This window comes from Rhinolophus hipposideros (assembly GCF_964194185.1).
Source record: "Rhinolophus hipposideros genome assembly, chromosome: 15".
Taxonomy (NCBI): Eukaryota; Metazoa; Chordata; class Mammalia; order Chiroptera; family Rhinolophidae; genus Rhinolophus; species Rhinolophus hipposideros.
Window position 1 is genome coordinate 5,072,910 of NC_138061.1, and position 21,591 is coordinate 5,094,500.

General features: G+C 45.8%; 1 protein-coding gene across 1 annotated transcript in view; it reads left to right on the forward strand.

The window, feature by feature from the left end:
• ADAM12 (ADAM metallopeptidase domain 12) overlaps window positions 1-21,591 on the forward strand; it is a 325,340-nt gene that overhangs the window by 218,176 nt on the left and 85,573 nt on the right. Inside the window, exon 6 of the mRNA XM_081074714.1 lies at window positions 15,180-15,366. Coding sequence (XP_080930840.1) covers window positions 15,180-15,366 — 187 coding nt within the window. The remainder of the gene's footprint in view (window positions 1-15,179; window positions 15,367-21,591) is intronic.

Here is a 21,591-nt window from a genome sequence, read left to right on the forward strand (position 1 = left end):
TGCAGTTCTCACTGCACGGCGGCCTCGAGGGTGCATTTCTGGGCACGTGGCAGGAGGGCAGGCGCCCGGCAGAGGGGACACGGCTCAGAGAGCCTCAGGCCCTCACTTTCCCCGCCGCTTTGTTCTTTACAGCGTCTGCCCCCGTTTCCACTGACTGTCGGAGGGTGAGGGCTCTGTTTCCTCACACCTTCCCGGTCCTTGATATAACCGACTTATTTTGAAGTATTTATCGTTGGGATCTAACAATGTATTAGCCTCCCTTATCGGTGGTTTCAGTTACCTGAGCGCGACGGGTCTGAAATATTAAATGGAAAGTTCCAGATACAAGTAATGGATGAGTTTTAAATCACGCGCCCTCCTAAGTAGTGTGATGAAATGACACGTGTCCCGCTCCTTCCCACCAGGACGTGAGTCGCCCCAGGCTGTAGGTGCTCCCGCCTGGTCACTAAGTGGCCGCCTCAGTTTTCAGATTCACTGTCATGGTATCCTAAGGCTTGTGTTCAGGTTCCCCTTACTTTACTTAATAGTGGCCCCAAAGCCATGCACGTAACTTTTATTATGGTATATTGTTATAATTGTTCGATTTTATTGTTAGTTGTTGTTAATCTCTTACTGTGCCTAATTTGTAAATTAAATGTTATCATAGGTGTGTATATAGGGGAAAAAACATAACATGTGTATGGTTCAGTACTGTCTGTGGTTTTGGGCACCCACTGGGGGTCTCAGGATGTGTCGTCTGTGGATAACAGGGGACTCCTGTATGCACGAAAAGCTAATCCTCCCCCACTTACTCCAGCCCCACTTAGGTGAGACATAGCAACAAACACGGGACTTCCCTCCCTGCTTTCTCCTCACTCCTGTGCAGGCAAACACTCAGTCAGGGATTGGAGTGTGTATTTGTCTATTTTTATAAAATAGAGACACATCAAACACATCACTCTACAGCTTGCTTTTGTCCCCTGGCCCTACCTGTCTCTCCACATCAGGAGATACAGACTTGAGTCTCTTTTTGTCTCATTTCAGTGAGTGTGTACACACACACACACACACATTTCTGCATGTGTTACTTTTAAGAAGTTTGGAGATCCCATTTACATTACCCTACTGAACTTTGAAACATCTGCTAATCTGATAAGCGAATGGAGGTATGCTGTTGTTTGATTTGCGGCTCTCCAGTCATTCATTCAGTCAGCATTTCTTGAGCACTTCCCCAGTGCCAGCGCTGAAGGTGGGCCACGCAGGTGTCTACAGGAAGTATGTTGCCGGCAGAGGGTACAGTGTGTGAAACCCTCTGACACGGGAGAGGACCTGGGGTTTGCAGAGCAGCACGGTGGTCGGTGTAGCGGGAGGGAAGCAGGGAGGAAAAGGCAGTGGAAGATGAGGTCAGAAGGGAAGTAGAACAGGAGGACCACGGGGGGCCTTGAAGGCCAGCAGATGGCCTTTGGCCTCTCTCCTGGCTGTGACAGGTGTCATCAGAGCTTTGAGCTGAGATCTGACTTAACATTTTCACAGGGTCAGTCTGGCTTCCGAGATAAAACTAGACTGTAGGGGATGTCTGCAGGAGCTTAGCTAGGCGCCTTCACAGTAATCTCGATGAGAGATGGGGGACCTGAATGAAGAGTTCAAGTATATGGCCATGCAAGAGTCTAGAAACATTTTCAAAGCTTTAAGCAGGCGGCTCTAGCACTTGCGTGAGCTTCTAACCATTGCCTTCTCCACCAGTGCTCTGTGTCTCACACTGTCTCCCCTGAGGCAGCATAAGGCAACGACATCCTCAAGGACCGAGTTCCTGCTACTGAATGAGGAAGCTGTGGGAAGGTCAGTTACCGGGTGGGGTCTCCAGTACACTTACAAGTCTAGAACAATGATGGGCACAAGAAGAGGTAGAGGAGGACAGAGCTTGGAAGTGATGATTTAGAGAAAGAGGACGACAGCTCATTAACGAGGCACTGAGGGGCACGAGGGAAGGAATTAGGACAGCAAAGGGTCTGGGAAGGCTATTGGGGACGTGGTGTCCACGGGCATCAGCCAGGTTTCAGCCAGACTGAAGGAGGTGAAGAGAATGGTCAGGAAAGGGGAAGGGGAGTGTGAGGATGGGCCATGAGTCCCAAGAACATGGCAGGAAGGTTTGCGGGGCAAAGGCACTGAGGGTGGAGTCAGAGGATTAAAGAGTTGTGTGGGGACACGGGCTCAGTATTCATGGAACAACAGGGCTCGGGCTCCTGGAGGAGAGAGATGACGAACTGATGGGGTCAGACCTGGTGGCCTCTGGGATGAAAGCGAATGACCAGCTTGAGTTGGATGATCTGAGTCCGATGGATAGGCATTCTCTCCCTAGCACATGGTAGTCCAAGCAATGAACTAGCTGTGTGACAGTGGACAAGTCACTGGATTTCTCTGAGCCCCAGTTTGCTCGTGTTTAAAAATGGAGACCAAGTCTCTAGCTAAGATGGCAGCTTTGAAAATAAATGCAATGACCTATAGGGAAGCCCAGCCCTGTATCTGACCTCAAGTGAGCAGTCAATGGAGAAACCATCAATCTATTGAGAGTCTCACATTCTTTGGTTCCTGGATGGGGCCAGCCGGGGAGGTGTGTTCATGCAGTAGTATTTCTGGGTTAATCCCATGCAAGGGCACCCTGCTCCTAAGGGAACCAGAGTGAACACATACAGGCCATGATGGCCAGGACCACATACCTGGAAATCACCATCACCCTACACCTGTGGTGGACCTGTTTGTTCTAAGGCCATTTATTGAAGGCTAGGTATTTCCAACCTTCAAGTTAACATAAAAAGCCAATGTGTGTAAAGAACAAAACAGCTCATTCAAACTGGCTTCAATCCAGACAAAATGTGTAGACCCGTGCTACTAAAACCTCCTGAGGAGGTTTCAGGCATGCTGAATCCAGACCATAACTGATGCTGTGAGTCCTTTCTCTGTCCATCTCGAGCCAATACTTTCTGCGTTGGCTTCGTTCTCAGGCAGGGTTTATTTTTGTGGTGACAAAGGGGCTGCAGGCAGCTCCAGGCTTACGTCTTCAGAGGGCAGGTAGACAAATGAGGGCCCTTCTTTCCAGCTCAGCAAAGGGCATGCATCTCATTGGCCTGAGAGTCTTGGGCCCTGAAACAATCACAGTGGCCAGTGGTGGGGACAGTGCTCTGGTTTAACATGTTATGAGGAAAACCAGTGAGCTTCTGCCAGGAAAAGGACAGATGAGGCCGGGATGCTCAGGAACAAACAGGCGCCCTCCAACCGCAGCTTCCACGCAACTATGAAGGAGTCCGGAACTACCAAAACTGAGACCAGGCATCAATGGAGGCAAGCGGATTGGTCTGATAATTTTCAGGTGATTTTCAGAAGGATAGCAAATTCTTGATGGGTGAAGAGAAAGGAGGTCTCTCCAAGGCAATTCTAATAGCTTCTTTTTCACAATCAGTAAAACAATTTACAATCCAGTGACATTAACTAATTAGCTTCCAAAATGAAAATGAACAACTGGGTAGAGTATTCCCAGCGTAATAGTCAAGTAGGACAAATCTGCCATCTGTGCTGGGCCATGCCCCTCGGTGGGTCACGACTCCCCATCCTTCTTCCTAGGCCTGCCCCCCATACGGGCAGGTAAACTGTCAGGATCCCTGTTCCTCCTGCACAGAGGGGTCGTCTCTGACCGGATTGTACAACACGTCTGAGTCTCAGCATCTGCCTTTGGTCTTCAACACCTGGAGAACCTTCCCTCCCAGGCACCTGGGCACAGACCATAATTTGGCTCAGAGGAATTCTGTGCCATACTTGTGGCTGGGATTTCCGGAAAAGTCAGAAGAGTAAGGGCTGTGTCGTCTGGAGTTGACCCCCAAGACGGGGTGAGAAGAGTAATGGGGAACCTCGTGTGGGGCTGGTGCTCCTGAGGATTTTTACTTCCCAGATCTCTGAGCTGTTGTTACAAAAGCAGCAGACCGTGCATCAACAGAAAATTCCAGAGTTATGTAGTCAACTTGATGATCTTGCAAGTGGAGAAGCCGACCAGACAGAAAGCTGTGTTGGATCAGCTACTCACTGGCAGGAGATTGGAGAAAGGCTGGGAACATTGGGAAAAGGCAGCTCTGGTAGGACTAGCCTGGCCGATTTTGAGAAAGAAAGTAGGGATTAAAAATTATATTAAATATGAGGTGACCCCAAGATACATTCATATCTGGGAATGTGGAGGAAAACTCGAGTGTCCCAGGGGTCGCGTTAATTAGAGCCCAGCCGATTACAGTTTTGCATAGAAAAAAACAGAGACGGACCATCCCGCATTGCTTCAAAAAGGCCTGGTCCAAGATGCGCAGGAACAAAAACTGTCCTGGGACCGAGAAGAGAGGAGGAAAGCAAACAAGCATCCTCCTTCATCCGAAGCTTGAAGGGGAAAAGAGAAGGGGAGGAAAAAAGCCTAAGGAAGAAAAGGGGGAGTTCAAGAGGAAACAGCTCTCTAAATAGAGGGAATGAAGTGCAACGTGGAAACTAGGCTTCAAAGTGAGTGCAGCCATAGAGTTGGTTCTTCCTTTGAGAGGACTCCAAGTCAAATGGGCAGTTCAGGCCGTAAATTAATTTTGTACCATAGTGTATGTCTCCCCAAGATGCTCAGCACCCCCTCCCCCGCTCCAGAGTGTCCATGCAAGGCGCATGCTCCTTCTACGTTCTGTCCTCTCATTTGCTCCTGCAGCTTGGTGTCTCCCCTCGGCCCCCACCCCCACGCTCGGGAGCTCCTAAGCCTCAGCACGGGCGACCCGTGTACACATCTCACTTCTGCTGTGCACTGACGAGAGGGCCTGTGTTGATGGCAGAGAATCCTGCTCCCGCCCTGGTGGCGCTAACCTGCTGTGTTTTGTGATGGGACTGATATCCAGCCCTAGGGCATCAACGCAGCCATGTCCCCGTGTCCTGATTTTTTCATGGACTCCACATCCCCACCCCCTCCCAGCTCCCTGGCTACAGCACGCACTGAGCTGCCTCCCACCATTTCTGTTAGTTCTCTTGCTCTGCCCTCTCGGTTCCTACTCAAATAATCTGGCACCAAGAGCCTTGGGGGGCTCACAGTGTTGGAATAAGCCAAGAGTTTTCCCATCACCTGCGGGCATGGTGTTTAAGATTAGGCTTCATTTCTTAAGGACCCACCTGTTTTAATACACACAAGCCAAGCATTCACTTAATGGTTGAGGAAACTAGAGCTGTAAACTAGATACTGGGTGTAATAGTAATTTCACTTTTAAATGGGGTTTAGAATACCCCGTGGGGTGGTGCTAACAATCAGGGTATGTCAGACTATTCTTTGTCATTACTGCTGTCATGAGGACAGGGACAGGTGTCATTGCCCTCGTTTTACAGAGCATCTGACTGAGGGCCTGAGGCGCAAGCATCAGGGGCCTTCTCACGTCAGGTGATGCGGTCACCCCCCTTCCCAGTCACAGCTGCCATCTGGAGAGAGAGGCTGCCCCTGCAGTTACACAGGGCTTTTGCATGGCCTCGCCTGATGCTCTCTAAAGCCGTGGCACGTCCTGCACTCCTCAGATGATGGAAGAAGGGAAGACGGTGGAAGTGGCTTCACCCTGGTCCCTCGGCTGTAATGGGTAAAACTCCATCTTAAACCCAAGTCTCGCCGATTCCACATTTCATATTGGTTCCACTAAACCTTTTGCGCAATTTGGATCCAACCTTCTTTTTCCATCATCCTCTACCCTGAGGAAGCCTATCTATTCCAGCCACACTGTTCTGCAGCTGTTTCCCGAACATGCCCCACATGTCTTTATCTCACTGTCCCTCTGTCTGGCACACAGTTCCCTCCCACCTCTCGTTTGGCTTTGGAAGCGTCACTCCACAAAGGCCCAAATCAAATGATGCCTCCTCCATGAAGCCCACCGTGGCCTCCCAAATACTTCTCATTACGCAGCTCAACCCCACCTCCGGTTACATCACAGACAGCCCTTTGCTTATGGAGTGTAGTTCTGTTACTTAGCAGGTGCTTCATTAGTATTTGTTTCCATCCCTGTCTTAAGGGTCCCTTGTCCCTTGCCCCATTTACAGTCGGTTGTTGTACCTTGCTGTCCTTTCACCTGCCCTGTTGTAAGAACATTTGTGATGCATTTCTTGTAGCTCCTGGCGCTCTTAGCACTGGCCTTCGATGTGGGAGACAGCACAAAATGCTTTTAAAAGTCCAATTAAATCAAAATATTCAGACATGAGTCTATTTGGTACCTGAATAAGTACATGCACAATTGTATTCCTTTAAAGTCTTGTATTATTTTAAATGTGTATATAAAGTTTACAACACTAAATTTTATATAATGACATCAAATAAAACACAAAATGCAGGCATACTTCTTGTCCCCATACTGCTGAGAAAACACTCAGTCAACTTGTTTTCAAAGGGTAGAATTGCCCAGTATTACAGTCCATAGAATCAGAAATAACCGTTATAATGAAAGTAATTATTTGGAATTTAGTGATCAGGGCAAATACAACCATGGTTTAAAAAAGCAAAACAAAACAAAACAAAACAAGTTCTGCTTTGATACAGTGTTATTATCTACAATTTTAAAAGCAAGTTGAATTGACCCACTTGAAGAAATTGACCAGAAATCTCAACTGAGAAAGTAGAAAGAAAAGAAGCTTAGGAGGAAAACAAGACGGAGGGAGAGGCAAGAGCTGGGAAATGAGCCGCAGCCTTCCTACAGGGCCGGGTCTGACGGACCCCGTGTGATCAGCTCCCTCCCAGGCACCACAGAACTCGACTCTGTCTGTGTTCACTGACCGGGATAGATATGTATTTTCCAGATCTCACAGCTCATCCTAAATGGCCCGCAACAAAGTTGTCTAAAAGGCCGAAAAGTCACGGAGATGACCTTGACTTCATTTTCCTGTCTGCTAGACCGTGAGCTCCAAGAAGGCAGGGCCCTGGGCCCAACCTAACAGTGCCTAGAACCTGGCACATTATAGGCGTTCACTGAATATTGGTGGAATGATATGCTCTCCCCAAGCCATCAAGTGGTCGATGAAACCTGATCCCAGGCAGTGTGAATTTCTAAACCATCTTTAGAATCTAGTAGATCACATTGAGGGAGAAATTAGCTTAGGGAGGAGGTAAAGCCAATTTGACCTTGATCTCTGTGCTCTGACTCTCTTTCCTCAGCTTCTATCGGGCTGGCCAATGCTGGGTCCCCTCTGGCCACGCCATCTCTGGGGAGGGTCTGTATGGCTCTTCTTCGTGCCTCTTCCTCCCATAGAGATACTCATTCCATCGTCCTGTGGAACCATCTGGGGAAGCCATTGCTGGGCTGGGAGCCCGTCTGCGCTGTCTCCACCCTGAAGGATCCCCAAGTTCAAGGCACAGCTCTGCCCACACCCCAACCTCACCCAAAACTTCCAATGCCTGAATCCAAACTCCTCTGGGCCCCTAGACCGGCTCCCTTCCTGACTTATTTCCATGAAAGACCCAGCCTATCTCAGGCTCATGAGCTTGTCCCCGGGGGAACTTGGATAACCTCCCTCCTGCACCAGCCCTCCCACACCCCCTCACAGCATCTCTCCCATCCATCTCTTCTTTCACATTTCCCCGTCACCACCCTAGATCAACCCTCACTCCAAGATTTTTAAACTGCCTCCCACCCGTGCTTCCTGCCTCCACCCTTCCCTTCACAGCCATCCTGCACATTCCAGAAGGTCGTGTTTCAAAAATACTGCTTGATGCTATCGTAAGCCCTGCCATCCCTCTGCACTGAAACCCCATGGCTCCCCGCGGCCTCATGTCCAAGCCTCTCTTTCACTCACAGGCTTGTTCAACAATATCCCCACAGACATCTGTCGATCACCTCCTCACGGACTGCTCACCTTCTGATTGTGCCAATGACAGGGCTGGGGCTGGGAATTGAAACTAAGGAGAAGTCTCACTTGGGCACAGAACGCGGCCAGACATCATTGTAATACATGCAGGGGAGCTGAAGTCGGTGTGCATAAAGCCACGTGAGAAACTCAGAAGGTTCCCGAACATGGGGAATCCTGTTGGCATTCAGGCTCACCTAGACCTCAAAGTTTATGTGTCAGCCTGGAAGGTCATTCCAGCCGAGGACTACCCAGGAACAGGGCAAAGGCTTCAGATGGGGACACAGAGGAACAGAACAGAGCCCTAGTCCCAAAGCAGCTGGCATCCTGCGAGGCCAGAGCGGTGGCCACCAGCGGTTCCAAGACAAGGAGCAGATGGATTCAGCAACAGCCCCAGGATAGATGTAGGGAAAGGCAAGGAAGGAAGAGACAGCAAGAGCACAGGCCTGGCAGCTGGAACTTGACGTATGTCGGAGACAGTGTTCTCGTTTGCATGAAGAGTGTGTGGATGAGTAAGAGATGAAGCCACACGTGCAGCCTAAAGCCCAAATAAAGATGGAGGCAGAGGACGGAGCCAGAAGGGCCAAGCCTTCCATTTGCCACCCAAGTCCCGAGCCCCACTTCCTTCTGAGGCTCCTGCTGGCCTCTGCACGTGCCCTCACGTGTCCACGGCATCTCTGGGCACACTGTGACCTTTCTTGCACCTGCACTCCTGCTCCTTGGAGGCCACTCACCTGGCCCCCATGCTCCCCACGTCTCCAAGTCCTCTCCATTCACCAGAACTCCCTTCACGGCCCCTGTTCCACGTGGACCATGTATCAACCCTGCTTCCGTCAGTGCTCGGCTGACCGCCCCACCCGGCGTAGCTCTGAGTTGCTGTGGCGTTTCAGAAATCAGCAGCACCCTTCCCAGCACAAGTCCTTGGTAACTGAGGAGAAGGGGCCGACCGGCCCGCATGGCCCAGGACACGGGCGCAGGCCCAGGAGACGGGTCCATCTGGGGTATCCTGGCTCTGCCACTGACCAGCTGTGTGACTGTGTGAGTTTCCTAGGCTGTCAGAACAAACGACCACAAACTGGGTGGCTTAAAGCAACAGAACTTGGTGCTCTCCCAGTTCTGGGGGCCAGAAGTCTGGAATCAAGGCGTTGGCAGGGCTGGTTCCTTCTGGAGGCTCTCAGAGAGAGTCTGCTTCAGGCCTGTCTCCTGGCGGCATCTTGAAATCCGTGGCGTCCCTTGTAGCGGGGTCACAGCGGTCTCTGCCTCCACTCTCATGTGGCCCTCACCCCCATGTCTCTGTGTCTTCTCCTTTCTCAGTCTCTTATCAAGACACATGTCATTGAATTCAGGGCCCATTCTAAATCCAGGATGATCTCATTGTGAGATCCTGAACTTTAGTGCATCCGCAAAGGTCCTTTTTCCAAGGGTCACATTCACAGGTTCTGAGGGTTAGGGCTGGGGCGTATTTTGTGGGGTGTCAAGAAGGGGTGGGACACGCTTCAACTCGTTACAGTGACCTTAAGCTCTTATCATTGACTTCCTATTCGTTAAATGGGCTCATAGTACCTGCTTTACAGGATTGCTGTAAATTAGAGCAAATGATACACTCAGGATCCTGGCTCGAGGGGCCCAGGGACGGTGAGGAGAGACTGCTAATGGCACAGGGTTTCTTTGGGTGATGCTGAACATGTTCAGGAATGTTCAGAAATGTTCAGGAGAGAGGGATGAGATCTGCACAACTCAGTGAACATATTAAAAATCCTTGGATTGCACGCCTTAATAGAGTGAGCTTAATGATATGTGAATTATTTTTCGATAAAGCTGTTATTTTAAAAAGGAGCCTGACTCAGGGTAGTCTTTTCATAAGTTATAGCTACTATTATTATCGAGGTGTCTTAACGTCCTTTATAATAGCTTAACACTTTACCTCTTTTGTCCTGCCTCCAAACCTGGTTTCAAATTACATTTGAAATGGGAGCCGTGGGTGAGATGTCTTGATGTGATCCCCAGAGCTAGCCCAGTGCTATGCCCCTGGGAGGGGATGCTGGATATTTGTTTTGATGGTACAGGAGTAGTTCACGGAAATCACTTATTGGAAATAAGCACAGTGCTCATCCTCGTATGTTCACCCACGTTGCTGCCATCACTGTGTATCAAACACATATGAGGTGGCATATTACTGTTACCCACGAGCTCCTCCAGAAAGAGGCTGAAATGAAATTCATGCCAACTGCATTTCTAAGTTAGGATTGGCAGCATGCTATTGAGAGCAAAGCCTTTTTCTAAGAAAATTAACTTAGCAGTTGAACACAGAGCTAGCCAGGATAATTCATATATTCTAATCATTATCTTATTACAGGTTGTTAAAAACCCATGTGCTACTGTCCTTTTCTGGGACTATAATAAAAACAACAACATTAAGCAGCATTGGTGCCTGTTGTACCATTGCTTCGGAGATTAAAAACTGAATTTTAAGAAAGACAAAAACTTATCTTGAAGAAATGTAGCTCTCCTGCGTTTTTACTGTGAAAGATAACAAAATCAACTTAAAATTGTAATCAATTCTTCTTCGTGTTCATTGATGGGAACAACAACGAGATTTCAAAATTTTAAGTAAGACTGCCTGTTTTCAAAGCAGCAGCTCCATTTCTCTGGCCGCTTTCCTTTCGACTTCTGCCTCTGTCACACTCGTCCCTGTTCCAGGCTGCATATCCCTCTTAAAACACACTGGAGGGAGCCAGGAGAACATGGGGGTTGAAAAGCCCAAGTCTTGGACACAGGGCACAGATTGGGTCCCAGCCCTGCCTTGTGCCACCTTCGTCGTGCCCTTGAAAGTAGGGATAGTGGCCAGAGTTGCAGCTAGGTGGGGGTCCTTGGGTAGTAAATGTATCGGGTGCAGCCCAGACCCTGGCTCCTAGGCAGAGCACCGTAAGGGGTGGCCCTCAGCACCTCCAACCACCCCTTTCTCTTCTGCTCCGCCCATTCCAATTCACTGCCCCAGAACTTGGACTCACCCCTCCCCGTGACTGCTGGTCCATTGCCCTCCCAATCCTAACCTCCCCCTAGAGAAGGTATTCCCAGTCTTCATCTTTCTCAAACATTTCCCAAACTGTCTTCTAACCTTTCTTTTCTCACTCTATCAAGGGGAAAAGAACCCCACTTTCCAAGTCTGCTGGATTTAAATTCCAAACTCTGAGATACTTCCAACTCCAAGGTTACAACTAAATATCTATGACATTTAACTTAAATCACATTCACTTATCTAGCTTAGGGTCAGAAGGGCTGTGAGAACATCAAAATTTTACATCTCCAAAACGCTGGATCCTTGAATTTTGTGTCCACTGTGGTTTCCAGAGCTTTCTAGGGCTCAATGATTAATTATACCCAAGACAGTCTAACGCAATTATTTAATTAAGCTGTGTTACAGGCTGCCAGTTGTTCAGAGCAAAGGGAAAGCCTTCACCCCAATTTCTCAACATCTGGCCTTTGGATGACTTAAAAGATAAAAGGAGATATGAGAACATTTTTATGACTAAGTAATAGTCTCTAGAAATTTTCCATTAAACTTTCTTCATAATTTGCTTCCCGTGATTAGAACTTGGTGACATGTTTTACTGTAAGTGTTCAGCTTATTTAAGTCCAATGCAAAATAGAAAGTGTTGTAATGCCACATAAAATGTTGGTGCCATTTTCTTTTTGAGGGCAGGAAAGTCGGTTTTCTAGCAGATCTCTGTTTTCCCTTCAAATGTGTTCATTTTCCACTTTCCTCTGGCCTATTTTTTGAAAGTTCTCTTTCTCAATTAAGGCTTTTAAAATTCAACTTTAATAAACAAAAAACATTGATGACCAAAGTCATGTCTGTATGATTTATTTGGAAGTACCCAAAGACATTAGTTGGGGGCGGGGGGTAGGAGGCAGAGAACATGAGCGAACAGCTATATATGATGACTTTTTAATCAATCTGTGGGATTTGAAAATAGCCAAAAATTCTTCAGTTAGTCCAAACCACATTGGCTCCCCATCCCTCAACAGTTAAGTGTTATGAGTGTTGGTAACACCCAGCTGGGCTCTCCTGTGGTTTCTAGTCGTTCCATATTTCTTAGTGCTGTCTTCTCGGTTCGGGTGTGAGCATTCTGGGTACAGTTTCTCACACTACCTAGAACGCTTCACATAACAGGACTGGTGGTGTGAACCAGTTGGATAATAATGAATTGATCTGTGTGTATGTGTGTACCAGTTGTGTTCCAAAGAAATATTTGACTACTTCAAACATCTTCCTCCCATACTATTTGAGTGTTGAAATACTGTCATTCTATTAAAATTTAAGAATGATGAAATCATCACCTATAAGTGGGCCATCAATAAGCACAGGATGAATGAATGACTGAAATAAATGAGCAATAATGAATGATGTAGGAACATCTTACAAGGTTCCCCCCCTTTGGAAAGAAGCTCAGTTTGTCTTGAGGAAAATAATGGAGCACCCAACTTTGTCAACGATTTCTTCCGGATTAAGGTACACTCAAACCTCTGGGTTGATGCAATGTAAGTATTAGAACTGAAACCTAAACCTGGGGCCCATGGACCTCATCCACACTCCTGAGCCTCCTGACTTATCTCCACATACTGTGGGTATATGTATATGGGAATTATGCTGAGAGTATAAGGAGGTCCATATCTCAAAAAAGGTTGAGTCACTGTATTAGAAGTATTTATGTACCGTTTCTCCCAAGAGGACAGACAGACAGCCAACAGACATAAAAAGAGGCTCCACATCACTAATGAGGGAAATGCAAATTAAAACCACAATGACAGATCACCTCACACCTGTTAGAATGGCCATCACCAATAAATCAATAAGCAAGTGTTGGCGAGGATGTGGAGAAAAGGGAACCATCATGCACTGTTGGTGGGATTGCAAACTGGTGCAGCCACTGTGGAAAACAGTATGGAGATTTTTCAGAAAATTAAAAATAGAACTACCTTATGAGCCAGCAATTCCACTCCTGGGTATATATCTGAAGACATCCCAAATTCAAAACTATATCTGCACCCCTATGTTCATTGCAGCATTATTTACAATAGCCAAGATATGAAAGCAGCCTAAGTGCCCATCAGTAGACGATTGGATAAAGAAGTGGTACACGTGTACAACAGAACGAAATCTTGCAACAACATGGATGGACCTAGAGGGTTTTATGCTAAGTGAAATAAGTCAGACAGAGAAAAATACCGTGTGATCTCACTTCTATGTGGCATCTAAAGAACAAAATAAATGAACAAACAAAACAGACACATACTCATAGATACAGAGAACAAACTAATGGTTGCCAAATGGGAGGGGGAGTTGAGGGGCAGGGTGAAAAACGTGAAGGATTAAGAAGCACAAATTGGTAGTTACAAAATAGTCACAGGGATGTAAAGTATAGCATGGGAAATATAGTCAATAATATTGTAATAAGTATGTATAGTGTCAGGTGGGTACTAGACTTATCGAGGGGATCATTTCATATATAAATGTCTAACCACTATGCTATACTCTCGAAACTAACATAATATTGAATGTCAACTATAACTGAAAAATAAAAAAGATAAATGTGTACTTACAATCAGATGAATTTTGCATGAAAATTGTATGCATTTTGATAATGGAGAGATTGTGATCACCTTGCTGGACAATGGAACCTTCCAGATGTATGGGAAGCCTTAGAGCGGCCAGTTTTCTATTACCCCAATTGCCATTTCTGCAAAGAAAATTCTTCCTTCAACATCAGAAAGAGCCTTTTAAATTAAGGTGCAATCCCACTTGGAAAAGAGAAAACCTTCAGACAGGCTGCGGTTCCCTGTCACGTGAAGGAACTAACAGAGCCCATTTCTAGGAGGCAGGACACAGCCTCAGCTCCGTACATACGTCATGCTCCATGGCCTAATGTCACCATCTGTCTCTGCAAGGCAGGATGTTTAGCAAGTTGGTCCATTTTTAAAAAGAATTTATACTTTTATTCCCAAATCTAAATATGGGCTCAACGGGGTTTGTTTAGTTATCGTCAATCCCAGAAGTATACAGAGGGTGCCAAAAAAATGTATACACATTTAAGAAAGGAAAACTGTATTAAAATTGTAATACTCAATGTTTACCGATAACAAAAGATGAATACAAGTTACGTTTGACTTCTGCAATGACAAGAGGTGCTCAAAGTGGTTCCCATCAGCATCTAGACATGTCTGATTATAGTGAGCTACTGTTTGAGCAACACTGACCAAAGTGTCCACTTGTCTACATTTTTTTGGCACCCCGGTATTTGTCTTTTCAATGCTATATTTCATTCACATTGGGGAGCCATGAATGGTTAGCATGTGGCAGATGTGCTAGCATAGTATAGGAGCTTCCTGAAATTGTCTGTCTTTGGAATAATGTATTAACAGAAGCCTACTCAATGAATCTGTCCTTGTCAATAACAAACAGGGCTATCACCATTTAAGCACTGCCTCATGGCCTCCACTAGGCTAAAAGTTTGAACTAGATGACATAGCAGCCCTGAGAAGTAGGTATTATTATGCCATTTCCCAGGTGAAGAAACCAAGGCTCAAAGAGGCCAAGAGGCCAAGTCACACAGCTAGTAAGCCTTACACCAGGCTGCCAGACTCTAAAGGCCACCTGCTCAACGTCAATGCGGGAACATCTCCCAAAGGTGTTCTTCACTCCTATAAACAGTAATCCACTTTTAGCCAACACGGACCCGGAGGGCAGACCTCAGCCTTCAAGGATCTCTAATGCTTTGTGCACTTGCACTGGTGCCTTTATTTGCACAACTCCCACAAATTAAATAAGTAATTTTTTTTTTTAAATCCTAAGTTCCTACTCAAACTTATATCATAATCCTTTCAAATATTTAGGAAATATGGCTGATCAGGATAAATAATTCAGATGTAGGAATCTTCCTTAAAAAAAAAAAAAAAGACTTCCATTCTGAATCAGGTGTGCTCATTCTGATATAGTTATTTTCTAAGCAGATGAAACATCTTTTCTCTCAACTCTTTTTCCTAGCAATATATATTTGAGAAGTAAAAATAAAGTATCGTATAGAAAGACTAAACGTTGTCTATTCCCAAAGGTATTAGGAACAAAAATATTTCTCAGACTCACTTTTCAAGACATTTGCAAAATGAATCAATGCAAACCTCTGTCACAGAAATGTCCTTTCGGATTAAAGCTGAGCATGTAAACAAATTGCTATTTCTCCTGTCATTCTCTCTTGTTAAGAGCTGGGTCTCAGTCCTAAACAAAAAGCTGTCCTTAAAAGGTGTATTTTTGTCTTCTTTTCCAACAGGGGACTTATTACTTTTGAAAATAAAACCTATGTCTTGGAACCAATGACAAATGTAACCAACAGATACAAACTCTTCCCAGCGGAGACCCTGAATGGCGTCTGGGGATCCTGCGGAGCACATCACAACACTTATGGCCTCACTGCGGCCAGTGGGCTCCCGCTGCCATCCTGGAAGCCCGCGAGAAGGGTAGGAAGGAAGCCCAGCGTCGTGTTTCTGGGGATCTGGGGGTCCAGCTGGGAACGCCCGGTGCTAGGACACCTGGAGACATTTTTCCATCTGGATGTTGTGTCTGAGGATGGAGTCACCCAGTTTATGAGGAAGTGCTTGTTGTCATGTGGGCGGGGCATAATCAAACACTGAGACCTCCAGGCATCCTTGAATTGCAAATGTCGGCCTCAGATTTACTGACCTGTGCTGGGTAGAGTGGAGCTCAGAGGACAACAGAGAACCGACTGTGAGCCTTGGCCCACCATGGTAAACAAGGTGACAGTGGACCCTGACCTGCTCTCGGGCAACTCCCCTTCTACAGGAGGAGAAGGACGCTATGGAGGCTTCTTCATGGCAAGGCTGCTTACCGTCAGGGTCTTCCTTATGATCTGCACAACCTTCCCAGCCTTCGTCTACACGCCTGTCTGTGCAGAGCTGAACTGAGCCTCTCTGTGCGATGTGGCCAAGGCGTGTTGCCTTTCCTAGTCCCGGCAGCAGATGCCACACTGCTCACCTCCTGGGACCGTCCACATGGTCCGTGTTTCTGGCCATCTGCCCCTGGGTCTTCCTTTCTGCTGTGTTACTGGAAAGAGTAGTTGCTTAATGGAGTCTGGGCTACAGATCTCCCTCCTGCCAAGTGGACAGAAACACCACCTGATACCCCATGGTGCAACAGCATGAACCACCTCCCCCCCCCCCATGGCTGCCTGACCCTTTTACATCCAGTATTCTGTGGGTTCCACAGGCTGCAGTGGAACACTTATAAAAAGGAGTAAGGATAGCCATTCCCCACGTTTGTCTGGAGGCCCAGAATTTAAATGAGTACAACCAGATAGGAAACTACCAACAGCTTCCTGAGTTTTTTCATCTCTGGCTGTCCTGTTGCTCTGTTGACAAGAAATCCAGAATTCGTGGATATGATGTCACGTGTGCTTATACTTTACAGAATGGGAACATGTTTTTCAAGGTTGCACTTAACAAGTTTTGTCTTTCCTGACTTTCATTTGAGTCTTCCGCTGTCTAACAGTCAACATTTCATAAATATTCTTCCTCTTGGCTCATTCCTAATCATTTTCCTAAATTGAAACTATAAACATTATCCTAAATGATTTCTTCTTATTCTGAAATTTTCCCACATACCTAACAGGTAGCGTGTGTTCCCCTCAACTGCTCTTAACCGAATGGTTTCAGGACTTTTCATTTCAATTTTACATTCATTCTTTCCGTCCTAGTGTTCTGCCTGTGTCACTGTAACTTCCTCTGTTAATAAGCTCCCAAGATTTTCTACGGCCGGTGCTCAGAACCTCTTTTTCTTTTTCTTCCCCATCACACAGGAGAGGAGGATCCCCCCCTCAGGGACTGTCTTTCACCTTGACCTTGACACTTGTGGGGGCGGGGAGCTGTCCTGCTTTTCTCCCCCACCCCTCTTAGAGTGACAGATTTAAGAGTTGGAGTCACAAAGACCGCCTCCAAGGTCCCAGGGCATGTTTATTTTTGTCTTCAAACACTCTTGCCTTTGATTTCAGACCTGGAGGAGATGTGAGGAGGCTGTCGCTTTCCCAGTCATAAACAAGTAGAACATTTGCATGCTGTTTTCGAGGCGTTTTGCATTGAGTATCTTGTTAAATAGGCACCATGCACATAAGAAGATTTATCACTTGACAGTTAAAAACGACACTCACGTATGTTTGGCATTTCATGTAGAAGTGCGTGCTTGGGCCGCGCTTGCCAGCCATGTTTTAATTCTTCAACTAAGCCTGCAACTCTCTAGAACCTTGATTGGCACAGTAATTTCCAGTCCTTTTGATTTGTAGAGAACTGTGGAAAACCTGAATAAAAAGGTTGTTTTGTTAATAACGCATACTGAAGTGCAAATGAACCTTTAAATTGAAAAAGGAAGGCATCCAAGGCAGTTCAACTCCATTCTCAATATTTCTCTCTAGAAACAGTTGTGTTTTTATGGAAGAGAAAATGTCCTTGACTTAAAGTACAAAATTATAATGAAAATGATACAAAAAAATACTTTTCAAATAAATAGAATGCACGGAAACTGGAGTTACGTCCCAGATAGTTTGGGGTAGCACCTGTGGTAAATATGAAAGGGACATATTCAAGTTGTCTGCAGAACCCCTGCCTCCCGCACGCTGCCTCGATTCTCTACTCAGAAATCAGTGTAACTGCAGCTACCGTGTTTCCCCGAACATAAGACCTCGCTGGACCATCAGCTCTAATGCGTCTTTTGGAGCAAAAATTAATATGAGACCCGGTCTTATTTTAATGTAAGACCAGGTATGATGTAATATAATATAATACAATACAATACAATATAATACCGGGTTTTATGTATAGTATAATATGATATGATATGATATGATAATACCAGGTCTTATATTAATTTTTTTCTCCAAAAGACGCATCAGAGCTGATGCTCCCACTAGGCCTTATTTTCGGGGAAACACGGTAACTAATCTCGTTTGTGCATCAACTGCATTTGCTTTTTCCCAGCATTTTTCTGCCCTTACTCAATGACTGTTGCAAAATTTGTTTTGCAGGCTGAGATTTTTCTGCAGACATTTGCATTTTCCCTCACGGAGCAGCGGGAATAAATCTGCACTCAGGGTGTGAGCTGGCTATAATATAAGCTGAAGCTATTGTTTGTCATTTTTACAAAGCTTTCCATGAGATTTTTGCAGGAACCCAAATTGCTGCTGGAAGGGCGCCTGCAGTCAGACAGCTCCATAACCAGCTCTCTCGTTTGTCAGTCTGGCCTGAAGAGCCCTAGCCACTGAACTCTCCTGCCACATGCCCCTTCCCTCTCCATCAGCTATGCAGTCAAGAATGCACGTTAATTCTGGATTGGTCTGTGCCAGCTGGAAGGAAGGAAGGAAGGAAGGCAGAGGCTCCATAAGCCTGCTACTGGGGAAAATCACATAACACATCCCAAAGGGAAATGTAAATTATTTTTGAATTGCCCTTTCTTTAGGGATAATCCGAGCTGTTTTTCCCCTCATTAGTTGGGATAATTGTAAGTCAAATGCAAACATTGATGTCTTGTCTAGAAAGCAATGTTTGCTTTGGCTGCTGAGTATAAACCGGACTCCAGGTCACAGTGACACTGTTGTGTCCCCTCCAGCCATTCAGAAATGAACTGTGTTGTCGCTTCTGAGTTTCTAGATAGACTATCGTCTTGGTTTCATAGAAGCCACGGTGTTGGCGGTGATAGAAGGAGCAGAGATGGGAATAGATGTTAAATGTGGAGCCTAATCATAGTTGAATACCAGGAACTGGCCAGAACCATTTGAAACTGCATTAATTAGAGCAGGCATGTTGACACCCTCCCTAACATTACTGTCCTCACTTCCATACCTCCGAGAGACCACACCAAGTTCTTTTGCTGCCCTGGTCGTTCTGCAAGTTGGTGATGGAGAACGGCCAGCAGCAAGCCTGCTTCCTTGGCTCTGGGTTCAGCCTCTATCAGTGGGAGCTGAGCTTCCAAAATCTGCAGGTGTGGATTCCTACTGAGTCTTGAATAAATTAAAGCTCTGGATATATCAGTAACAAATCTAACTTGTGCCATTAGTTTTTTGGGACTCAATTTCAGGTCTTCCCTATTAACGTTTAGGTTCAGCCTGTTCTTCCAGCTTATTGTCTCTTTTGCTGCTTAGTTCTGCAGCCTTTCTCTGTATGTATATATAGTATATTAGCCCAGGCCCAGGGCTACATCCAACACAGGTATGGTCAATCTGCTTCATCTCCACACAGGACATTGAAAAGGATGGTGGAGACAACCTCTCACAGTGGAAAGCACGGCTCAGCTTATAAATATTCACAAAGTGGCCTTACATGCAAGGCATGGAGCCTCGCCTGAGCCAAGAATGAGCGTTCCTCATTCAGAGGAAGACACACCAAACCTTTGATTCATTTAATTTGCTGATTGCACCGCCTATGGGAGCACGGGCCTTGGTTCCACTGCTGTTGTTCTTTTGTTGTTTGGTTGTATCACACCCAACTTCTGCTGTTGTTATTCCATCTACCTGAAACACTGTTCCCTCCACACTTTCCACACATACCTACTCCTCATCCTCAGGTCTCAGCTAACTTAGTCCCTCCCTTCCCCTCTCTTTATCTCTTTAAATTGTAGGACCCTGTTTATTGCCTTTGCTGTTTGCTTTTCACAGACTGCGCTTGATTTTTGTTAATTCTCTATTGTCACTCCTTCCCCTACCCCCTCCTACAATGTGAGCTTCGTGAGGGCAGTGCCTTGCATTTCTTATCCATCCCTTTATCCCCAGCACCCCGCACCCTACCTAGCACACAGACAGTTCCTGGGAGATATTTATGGGGTGAATGAATGACAGACAAACAGTCTGGCCCATAGGAAGAAAGAGTTACAAGGAGAATTTATTGTCACCCTGATCTCAACAGTGCTTTTCTAACCTGAGTTGGGTCCAGTTAAGTTCCTGGTGCCAGAGTTCTCATTGCAGCATGTTTGGGGGACATTCTGTCTCCAGGAACTTGGCTGTGATGGCTTCTAGAGGTCCAGGATCTGCTTCCCTCTTGAGCAAGACTCAAGGAATGCCTCAGTCTCCCTCTTGGAGCGGAGACGACCGGGCCATTCTCAGAGGTTTCTGGGCCTATGTGTTTGGGGAAGGGCTTTTGTTTATATCCCACAAATGAAATTTTAATCAAACAGCCAGTTTCCAATATTGTTCTGCATATCAAAAGTTTTAAATACGATTTGTGTGTGTGTGTGTGTGTTTTAAACTGGACAGCCCAAATAGGTCGAAATCATGTGGAGGTAATTTAAGCCTCTCTGTGTGTACAGCTGATGGAATGAACCATCGTGGACATGAGCCGGCCACTCCCCCCATGGCTTTTTATTATTGTGTGGTTAGCTTCTCTCTGAGCTTGCAGTTCTCTGAATTCATGAGAAAATGTAGACTCCTCTGAAAACTGCAGACGCAGGAAAATTGTGCTCATGTGTTTGTTTTCATTATCTGGAATTGTGTATTTTGTAAATGATGATCCATGGCCACTTGGATATAGCCCCTTGTTGTTTATTTCACCCCTTCACAGCCTAAAAGTGTCAACGTCTAAAGGAGCGAGGCCCTTTCTTGAGTTTTTCAATGGGAAATTATTTTTTCATTTATAGAGCTCTAGTTTCTTCTGTGTAATTAGCTGAATCTGTTAATGGTTAATCAGGGAATTGTGGGGGTGGAAAAAAGAGACTTCTGCTTCTTTCACACCTCAGTCAGGAGAAGGAGTAAGAGCCTCACACTTTGAGGTGTCTCATTTTCTGTAGACCAGTGGATACCACTGGGGCTAATGTTTTCTCCTTTATACGTACGTAGTTATCACCATAAAACACACCTACAACATGTAGTTACAAAGCTTGACTTTTTTTCTTTCTTGTAACGTTGTAAAAGTATGAGAAATTGCGCTTTTCATGGTGCTTTATTTTTTTTCTTCATAAGATTTCTTCAGGGATCCCTAAATTCATGAATCAGCCCAGCTGGGCGGCGACGGGGAACTCTGCTATGATACAAACATTTTTCTTGTAAAAATCTGTTTGGAAGATCCTGGACTGACAGGGATTTGTTTTGTAAAAGATGTTTCCCTCAGGATTGTGTGACTAGAAAGCTGATTCAAAGCATGCCTGGGCCATTTTTGCTTTTGTCTGAAAGCACGGTAGTAACACGCAAGTTTTAAACCTCAAGCCTTGTGTGGAGTTCACTCATAAACCGGTAATATCAGTCAGGAGGACCAGGCCAGTTCAGCCCCCATTTCCTCCAACTGCATTTTATTGCAGAAACAGAAGGCTTTGTTTTTTGTTGTTAATGTTTGCTTTCTGAGACCACCCTCCATGAATTGCTCTTTTTCTCCTAAAAATGCCTTTGGGATTCTCCCAGTAATTCACGGAAGAGTGTGAATGTTTTTTGAGGAAACTTGATTAAAATGTAACCCACTTCTAAGGCTGCTGTTATGTGAGAGGCCATTCATATTTGTGCTGCCTAGGTCTTCTCCATCCCTACCCCTTGACATATAATTTCCACATTCTTCTCCACATTTCCCTCTTACCAAATCCCTTTTCTCCAGTGGCATATTTCAGTCTTCTTTTTCCCTCTTGACACTGTTTCTGTTCTCTTTTGTTCCTTTCTCATTTTCTTCCTAACACCTCTTTCTCACCGGGCTCTGTTCCCTGTT